We start from the raw sequence: 10191 nt of genomic DNA, 5'->3' as shown, positions 1-10191 counted from the left end.
ATTCTTTGGACGAAACTTATTAGGGATAGCTCACTTTGTACTGTGACTCAGCTGTCGACTGCACGACAGATGGATCGAGTTTCGATTCAGGACGGGGGGCAAACGACTTTTTCCACTGCACCCTGATCGGCCAGGGGGCCCAACCAGCCTCCTAGCCAATGGGTACCCGGAGGTAAACCTACTGTTGCATGAATCCAACCACTCAAGTATGACGCGGAGCTATTCCTGCGCCCTGCTACATGTCTTCATTGCGTGGTGCTCAAATAGGAACAAGGACAACTCTTTCAGGATACGTTAGCGAGCCACGTTGGTGAGGGTGACCCCGCAGCCCGTATGGCAGACCGGTGTTGCAAGGTAGACAGACGCAGGGGGAAGAGAAAGCGGACACAGCCGTGAAGTTAACAGCTGAGTGAAGAGAGAAAGAGAGAAAGAATAGATGCCATCTTCTAGGTGCAACTGCAACATCAACTTCAGTGTGGGAATGAACGTGAAGTGAGTAAGTTGGGCGTTTGCGTACAGGTACTTGCAGAGTAACTCGCCCTAGTTAATATCTGTCAAAACTTTTACACCAGTATATATGTGCCATTTACTTCTCACATTTTACACATGTTCAAAAGTTATGTACGTTTTAGGAAGAAACGCTACTGTGGTTAGACTTTATACATGTTACAATTAAGTCTTTGATTGAAATGAACACGATTTCGAATTCAGTTAAAAATGTTTGTAAATGTATATGAAGAGACAGTGTGACACCATGATACAGATGCGCCATAGTCTACATTGGAAATTAATACCACATGAGTTATTTCAGTTAATTAACTTATTAGTAATTTGAACAGAAGAGACTGTCAAGAAGGAGGCTCATATTTCTAGTGATATACAAAATACTAAAGTCACTAAATTAAACTTCGGACGAATGTGAATGAGAATTAGTGAAGTACAGGAAGTGAGGAGATGTGTACCAAGTAAAATCGGTGCCTCCAAATTATTTGTAGAACAAAACGAAAAGAAGAGCACAAAACTGAAATAATGCAATGAAAAACGGAAGTCCATTTTATTCGCAACTAAAGACTTTTTATTTTGTTTTGCGGATTCGTTGTTTAGGGACACCTTAGCAATGAAACGTAAACACACATATAGAGAAATGTGTTTAGTTAGATATTTAAATGTGTGTTTTTCTTGCCATTGTGACGTGAAGTGTGGTGATGAGTGAACAGATAACCCCAACTTCAAAGATGGCGACCAGTGTTGTCATGAATGTGTCTGGTTATGCTCTCTGCCGCTGGACATTAACGAAGGCGCTAGTGGGCATCTTGCTTCTGTTGATGTCTGTTGCAGGTAAGTAAGGAAACTGCTGAGGTCTTCAACCTTTCATCGTGACTGCGGTCACATTAAAGGGGTGGATGTATGAAAATAAATAAAAAGACATTTGTGTGAGTAAACCGGTCCGCCTTGTGGATTACCTTTTACTTTGTGGAAACAAAATTGTGTCGATGGGGGACTGGTTGTAGGTTGGTAACTAACCAGGCGGTGTGTCACACAATGTTGGTTCTCGTAGATGGAAGCAAGCTAGCATGTACTCCATTAAGCGTCACAGCATGAAAATGTATAGGGGGGCAGAGGTACAGTTCCATGCATTCTTATCCTTGGAACTAGACGATGAATAGTCAGTTTTACACTCCGGACGGTTTGACTCGGGGTCCTCTTCATGGTACTCATTGTATAGAGGGCTGGATAGGCTCCAGAGGCGCATTTGCCGGCAGTCGAACCACGATATTCCTGTACAGTGAAATAACTCGGCAGTATCACTGCAATTCGATCATGATTCTAACGAAACCAGGCCAGTATTACAATTTCAGTATCAGAGCAATATTGTAGTTGCAATGTCAGTCCCAGTTTATAGGAGAAGTCATACAGGCTAGGCTGTGCCATGGACGGTAGAGAATTTGTGATTGGATTCCCAGCAGGTGCAAGAGCGTTTTCTTATCTCCATAGTGTCCAGACCGGATCTGGGTTCCGTCCAGCTTTCCGTTTAATGCGTACTGAAAATTCTGGGAATAAAGCAGCCGAAGCCAGAAGCAGTCCACTCATCTCCCTCTAAAGCTGAGGTTAAGAATTATATGAAACTGTAAGTTTATTGTGCCGATCACAGTGGCGCGCCCGCTCAAACACTGGGATCGTGGGTTCTAATCCCACTTGAGGCATGGATGTGTGTGTGCTTTTATCCTATGTTTGTGCTGTTCTGTTTGTAGGTATCGGCCTTGCGATGGGCTGATCTCCCGTCCAAGGAGTCCTACCGACTGTAAAGAATCAAGAAACTGAAAAAGCGATCAAGATCCAACAAAGGGCCGCACCATAGCTCAAGCAGTTAGTCGCTGGCTTTCCCCCGCGGCGGCCCGGGTTCGATCCCGGCTCTGGTCAAGTGGGATTTGTGGGGGACAAAGTGGCGCTGGGGCAGGTTTTCTCCGAGTACTTCGGTTTCCCCTGCCAATCTTCATTCCACCAATTACTCCACAATCACCATCACCCATCATCTGGGACTAGTACAATAGGCCAGAAGTGGCCGCAGTACAAGGGACTTAGTGCCACCCCACTAACAATAAAAATGGTCCAACAAAGCGCTGTTGAGCCACAGATAAATATACACCTTCACTCTCCCATATATCTACTTAGTGTGGTGCGTAATTAAGCACTGGGACACCTTGCCTATTATTTTAAGGGTGTTTCTGGAAGTGGTGTGGAAGATTAAACAAGGGCACCTTTACTGATGGATGGGTGAAATCTAAGCAGAATATCGGAGAAAGGTCAGAATAGAGAACCCCGTCTACCCTTCGGATAGGGGGCTGAGTGGGCCCCAGAATCCATCTGGAAGCTGCAGAGAAATGTCACTGTATCTATGCCTCCCTCTCTTAACACCTTACCGAGTTCCGAACAGTTAAATGCAATATTGCTGATGTACTACATACGTTCCTAGGGATGCAACGTGAACAGTGCAGGAAAAGCTAGCTCTACACCTAGGCAGAGTATACAGAGGAGCAGACACCTAGAGTGTGTACCTGTACGCAGTGGATCTGTAACAACTTGCATTCCGGTATGTTCTTATTACCTGTATACAAATATTCCTCGTTTCCCGGAATGGGAGAGGTTTTTCTTTTCTCCGTAACGCTCAGACTGGCTGAGGGGCCCACCCAGCCTCCTATCCAATGGTAATGGCGGCCGCGGCGTGAAGCTGAACACTCCCATTTAGTACCTCCAATCCCCCATATGTCTTCATGGCGGAGTACAAACACAACTTTGCCTATATATAAATATTCTATGAGTCGGCATAGCGACGGGCTAGGGTGTGCCGACCCGAGGATCGGGGTGCGATTCCTGACGGGATTAAACTGGCTGCGTTGTGTCGTTTACCACTCACATCTACTGTATATAGTGCCGAGGTCACGAACTCCATGACGCTGAGCTCTTCATGAGAAGTAGCCAGATATGCTGTTACTGAAGAACTTACCAACATTTTTTGGAATCCGATGGTTAATTACCGTGTTACCACGAGCCCTCCACTAGTCCCTATCCTGTGCCAGATCAATCCTCTCCATAACACCACATCCCAACCTACATCCTCCAACCTACGTCTAGGTCTTCCTAGTAGTCTCTTTCCTTCTGAGAATCCTACATGCTCTCTTTTTATTCCCCATTCGTGCTACGTGTACTGCTCATCTCGTATTACTTGACTTATCATTCTAATTATACTTTAATTTACATCCCTTTTAAAACACTGCTCATTTCAAAGCAGCAGGAAAGTTGTGATGTAATATGAAGCACTGGAAATCACCGGGCGACCACTTTCCTACGTACCAGCATTGTTATTGTAGGGAGGAGGACTGCACTAGGCAGGACTGTGGAGGAAAGAAAGAAGGTCACTTGCGAAACAGCAGTAGCTGCAATACCAACACGACATTGTATAACTGAAGTTAGAATAAGAGGAAGGCCATTGAACCCTGAGGTTACCGCCCTGGGCCTGGAACGATCATTTACGTTTGATTCATTATGACTAAATGAAAGAACGCGGTATGCACTGTGCTGTGTTAGCAGCAAGTGGGAGGGATCTCCAAAACAAGACCAATTTCGTGACTTTGTTACTGGCCAAGTGCGGAGTCAAATGCGAAGTCTCCAGCTTAGATAATTTGCTTCGTGGTCAGGGCCATGAACGTGTCTGGAGTAAAGGCGGAGTGAACTTAGGTAAAGTTGTTCCTGTGCTTAATTAATTAAGCAATATGCCGTGAAGACGTATGCGACAGTGTAGGTAAAGCTCCACCATTATTGATCTCGGCACTAGATGCAGATGAGTTGTCAGCTTCACGCTTCGGCAGCTTTACCAACAAGGAAAGAGCATCCATTGGATAGGAGGCTGTGTGGGTTCCTCAACCGGCCTTGATTCTTGGAGAAGATAAAAATCCCTTGTCCTTAATGGGAATCGAACCCCGGCCAGGCGGAATAAAGATTAGCAGGATAAAAGCAAGTAAACTCAGAGAAAATCCTGCCCCAGTGCCTCTCCTGATCGTTGGTTCGAATCGCTTTCAGAATACAGTTTCTATCCCTGTTTCTGCTTTGCTGGCTGAGACCTTGCGATTGTGGTGGACCAGGCAGTCCAACAAACAAGCCCTACCGGATCCTTGATTGATCAAATGAATTAATCAAAACCCTCAGAGCCGAGACAGTTCAGTCGGTATAGCGAAGGGCTGCAGGCTGCACAGCCGAGGGATCAGGGTTTGAGTTTTAGGAGGGGCAATAAATTAATCTCCTTTCTACATCGGGAAAACGGGTTCTTGGGACCATCCAGCCTCTAACGGACATCGGGGTTCATTTCCGCTGGGGTAAAGCGGCCGGTGCTCAAAGCTGACCGTTCAAGTCTACCTGTTGTCTAGGTTAAGCATTGGGAAGAAATATCTCTACTTCTCCCTATGTTTGCAAGATGTGGTGTTGAATTTATTAAGCAGTGGGACAGCTTTACCATTTACCTTACAATAAACTTCTGACTGGTAAATAAAAAGTGGTTGAAGAAGGGACTATAAAAAGAAAGAAAGAAAGTATCCTGACCTTATTCATTACGAAAACTGTTTTAATAAAATCACTTATACTTAAATTTATGTTGAATCAAAGTTAAAGCCAAAGTCACGTTTCGACTGGCGGTCAGGCAGTCAGTTTTTCCTGATGTCGAACCCCATTTTATGGTCCATGGCCAGATTTTAGTCTCTGTCAAGACAGTTATGCCTTTGTCGCTGTGAGCCATAATTTATATTGAATATTCAATTCGGCCTTTTATTTACCCGTCTCTTTTGAATAATAGATGCCACAATATGTTGAGAATTCAACGAGGCCATTTTTTTTTGCCCAAATCTTTTGAATAATAGATTCCGTAATAGTCTCTGACTGAGAACATTGCGCTAGTCACCTGTCAATGAACTGCTGTGTCTGTTATTGTGTATGTCAGGAATTGGTTGTACCGTTAAGCAGCAGTCAGGGAAACATTTGTGAACTGTTTCGCAATTTCTTGTCCTGTATTCTACAGACCTGTAAGTTGCTTCTGATCACAAATTTCTAAGACTTAGGTGCATATATCGCTCAGGTACTTAAGTGATTTTCATATTGGATGCAGCGAACTGATGATTTCAGTTTGAACGTCAGCCTTTAGTGTTATTTTGTTTTGAATTTATATGTTCGAAAACTGTTGCTGGTGCCAGTCATTTCTGCATCGCCCTTAGAACAGGGTAAAATACTCAAAATTTGTGGTGCGGTAGTCCGAAAAACTCAAGAAATATTCAAAACACACCATCTCAGCATAGGTCGAAGATTTCTATCTTCTGGGATATACCGCCGTGTAGTCCGCTGAAATTCAACCGATGTTTCGGAGAAAAATGTAGCCTCAATCTTCGGGGTCGTAGAATAAGAATAACCTTGAAGATAGAGGCAATATTTTCCTCTGAAACGTATGTTGACTTTTAAAGGACTACACGGCGTTATATCCGAGAATTTAGAACTCTTCATAACCACCAGTGTAAACCTCAAACACTCCATGCTCATCATACCTGTAGGTTGTTTACATTACTTAAAACAGGATGAATATTCATAATAATAAAAATGCAATACAAACTCTTAGATATAAACATCATTATTGAGATATATTATTTGCCATTTAAATTGATTAATTCTTGTAATATTTTAAATAGACTGTCTCTGTGGCCCAGTGGTCAGAGTTCCTGGTTGCAGATCCAGACGTCCGGGTTCGATTCCCGGCTCTACCAGATTTTGTCAGAAGTAGTATGTCTGGAACGGGGTCCACTCAGCCTCGTGAGGATAATCGAGGAGCTATTTCAAGGAAATAGCGGCTCCGGTCTAGAAAACCGAGATTAACGGCCGTGAGGATCCGTTGCGCTGACCACACGACACTCTGTATCCGCAAAAGTTGGCATTAACTTCGCCGACAAGCGGCGGTCTCTCGGTGGGTATAGTTCACTTGTGGACTACAGGCCACGGAGTTAAGTGGAGTTAATATTTTAAAGAAAAGTCAGGCAAGATACAGGAAGAGAGGCCGTGCCAAACGTAACGGTCGGCCTGTATGTATAGCGTGATCGTCTTGAGGCCTTCGGCTCAGGCGAAAGGATCAGAGGCCTCCTGCCGTCAAGGAGCAGAACTCTCACTCCTGCAACCTAGAGGCATTGCAAATAAAGGCTACCCAGATCCCGGCAGATGCTGGAAGTATTTCCCGTTGTTTCGTACGCATTTCTGGCAACCCAATAGGAAGTTTACTTTCAGGCACTGAAATTCTTCGGAAATAGAGTAAAGAAGAAAGCTGAATCGAAAAGCCGAGTGCTCACTGAAGAGAAAATGAGCGAAATCTTGCCAAGGCTTCAACATTTTCCTCAGAAGTCCCTCAGACGTCTTACACAGGAGAACGCGGTTTCCACCTCCAAGTTTACGTCTTGTGGTGATAAGGTGATGTTTCAGTTAATATCGATAAATTGATATGTTATTGGCAAAAGGAAATTGATAGTGATATAAATTTAGTGGAATGTCGTAAAATATTGTCACGAATTAGGGGTGTGTCTATAGACGGGGTATGGATTGGATATTGGATTTATTCACACGACTCGGAACTACAAGTAATTACAGCGCCATCGCTGGTCTCCACACTTTAAAAATCACTGCTGCAGACATTAAGTCTTCTCCAGCCCGCAGTGTCTCCAAGAGTCGTTTTCTGGTAACGGATGTTAAGAGTGGAGAGTCTTCAGCTTCCTGCGCTCAGGTGCCTCCTATCTGGCAAATATCCCGTAACTGAACTCTCTCAATTCAGTCAACTATTCGTATATTGTAGCGTCATCTCTTCTCAGCCTCCCTTGCAGGGTTCAACTGAAATGCCAGCGCTCAGCTCAAGTCAAAGTCACATTCCGACTGACGGTCAGTCAGTCAGTATGTCTGATGGGGCTCATGATCAGATATTTATTACTGTTTGACAGTTACGGACTTGTTTTTGTGGGGCGCCCTATCTGACGACGGACGGGTCTGACTTTTGTATTTGCTGCTGACCCTTGCCAGCTCAGTTTCTCGGGTCCGAGTCCCTTGGGACTCGCGACCATATTTTACTGTCACAGATTTGAGACTTCCGTTTTCATCGCCTCCTACGACTCGCAGGGTCACGGTGAAAACAGAAAACACCTCTTTTAACAGTTCATCTATTGTTGTAGACGTGTTTATCAATTCGTTGTCTATAAACGGGTTGCATCACCGATGTTCTATTGTTGCGTGCGTGCTTGTATCGGGCGTTAAGTAGCAACGGCCGTGTTTACAGAGTCACTGCTTAGTAACATGTCTGTATGACACAGTATCTTGGTAACGTAAAGTGTCGTATTTATTCGAAAATAATGTCAGATTTCTGATACACCGTAAAGAGAACATGTTGTAACAAAAGAAATAAGGAGTGTATATATTAAAATATAAAGTTTGTACAAGATAGTCGTTCCAGTATATGCACTTCACTTACTATTTTTGTCTTAAATGGGTGGCTTCCTCAGAACGCCACTTTTTGGTTTTCATCAAAGATATTTTCAAGTTGTGTGTGTTGCAGAGCTGATGTAAGAAGTGTAAGGATCTTTGAAGCCGTTTTTCATTTGTTTCTATTAACACTCGACCATCAGCAAAAAGTGTAATATTTGAAGTTATATGATTTGTATTTATATATTTAACATTATATAGATTAGGACAGAATATAGAAAACAGTTTTCATCCATAAATCGAGGGGCAGAATGTTGCGAAGGAGGCCTCTAGAGAGACATTTCCCTCAAGAGCCACAAAAGGCCCAGGCATGATGCCTAATCCATGTACGCAGAAGAAGAAGTTTGTAAGAAAGGTGGTTTTGTAGTTCCTAGTACGCATATGCAGGCCTATACACAAGTTACTATAACTGAATATACTTGTATAATAGTCCACTGCGACCCAGTTCACATGCGGAATGAGGCGTCTTACCACGTTGAGAACATGGGCAAGAGTTTGATATCGTATCCGAATTAATTATTATTAATATTTTCACATGCTGGTGTAGGCCTATATATATGTTTATTAAGTGCGGTTCGCCAGTGTGAATCATTGACTCACTCACTCAAGGAGTTCAGCTCTTCTTGAGTAGCTGCCAATTGTGCAGCTACTCAAGAATTTCCCAACATTTTATGGAATCCGAAGGATCATTACCGTGGTCACAAGAGCCCTCCAGCGGTCCCTATCCTGAACCAGATCAATCCAATCCATACCATCCCATCCCATATCTCTAAGATCCATTTTAATATTGTTAACCCACCTACGCCTTGGTCTTCCCAGTTGTCTCCTTCCTTCCGGCTTTCCCGCCAATATCCTATATACATTTCTCCTCTCCCCCATTCATGCTACATGCTCTGCCCACCTCATCCTCCTTGACTTGATCATTCTAATTATACTTGGAGAAGAGTACAGGTTATGAAGCTCCTCATTATGCAGTTTTCTCCAACTTCCTGTCACTTCATGAGAATCACCGACGCGTAACAAATTTAGAAATAAACTATGTGTAAATGTAGCTCCACCTTAAAGGAAAAATTCCCCGAAAGTAATGCTTCAATTTCAAATTATCTTCACCTTCACTTCTTAATTTCATATTCTCGGATGTGTTACTTCAGCCTTGACATAATGACCGTGCCTCAGAGTCTGAAGATTGCGCTGTTCCTATGTGTGCTATAAGGACGTTTCGAGGCCCTTTGAATTGCCATAAACTACCGTTAACATGTATTTCTATGTGGTAAGATGTGTCTCGTTTGCAAGCCGGAAGGAGTTTGTGAACAAAAGTTTGCAAAGTCATGAAGAACAAATTTCATGCAGAATTACGCTATCCGCCATTTCACTGCCCAACAGAGAGGTAAGGCAATGGTTTACTGGGTTGCTCGGCTTCCTCTTCGACCCGCAAGATGGAGACAGTACTGTACTCCGAAACATTGGTAATCCTCTGCTGGATTATACTGAATTGCATTTCAGAAGGCATTGCTCTTTATATATCAATGCGTTTCCTAACAACGTGCCTAAGAATTATGCTGCCCGGAGAACTCAGTCAGTATAGCGACGGCCTACGGGCTGTATGGCTTAGGTTCGATTCCCGACAGGGGCAAGAGACTCTTCTCTGCTCCACAGGATCCAGACCGGCTCTGGGGTTCGCCTAGCCTCCTGTACAACGGGTATCCAGGACTCCTTTCCTGGGGTAAAGCGACCGGGGCGTGAAGCTGACCACATACTTCCATTGATGTCGAGATCAAGACTGGTGGAGCTATACATCCCCCCCCTCCATTCGTCTTCATGGCATGATGCTTAATGAATTAAGCACAGGGACAACTTTACCTCTATCCAACAAATCTGAACATTGTGCTGTAGACCAAATAGCCAAAACCGCGAAAGAAACTTAATTTGAGATACACCAGGACCTGATAACCTGAATTACGACTGTCACATTTGCCTTAAGCCATCCATGTCAATGTAAATCCGCACATGTCGCAGTGCATAGCAACAGGTACTTGTTTACGTTCCCTACAGAACGGACAACACTTTGTAAGATGAGGCACCGACTAAACAATTAACATTAATTTACTACATCTACATCACGTGCCTCCTATAAATCTTATATAC

General features: G+C 43.7%; 1 protein-coding gene across 2 annotated transcripts in view; it reads left to right on the top strand.

Annotated features, from left to right (window-relative positions):
• The first annotated feature begins 458 nt into the window (after positions 1-458).
• LOC111873651 overlaps positions 459-10191 on the top strand; it is a 67390-nt gene continuing 57657 nt past the window's right edge. For both annotated transcript variants that reach the window (XM_023868560.2, XM_023868559.2), the window contains exon 1: positions 459-1338. In XM_023868560.2, coding sequence (XP_023724328.1) covers positions 1206-1338 — 133 coding nt within the window. In that variant the 5' untranslated portion in view covers positions 459-1205. The remainder of the gene's footprint in view (positions 1339-10191) is intronic.

The sequence above is a fragment of the Cryptotermes secundus genome, unplaced genomic scaffold (genome assembly GCF_002891405.2).
Source record: "Cryptotermes secundus unplaced genomic scaffold, Csec_1.0 scaffold776, whole genome shotgun sequence".
Taxonomy (NCBI): domain Eukaryota; kingdom Metazoa; phylum Arthropoda; class Insecta; order Blattodea; family Kalotermitidae; genus Cryptotermes; species Cryptotermes secundus.
This window is presented reverse-complemented; position numbering and strand designations above follow the sequence as displayed.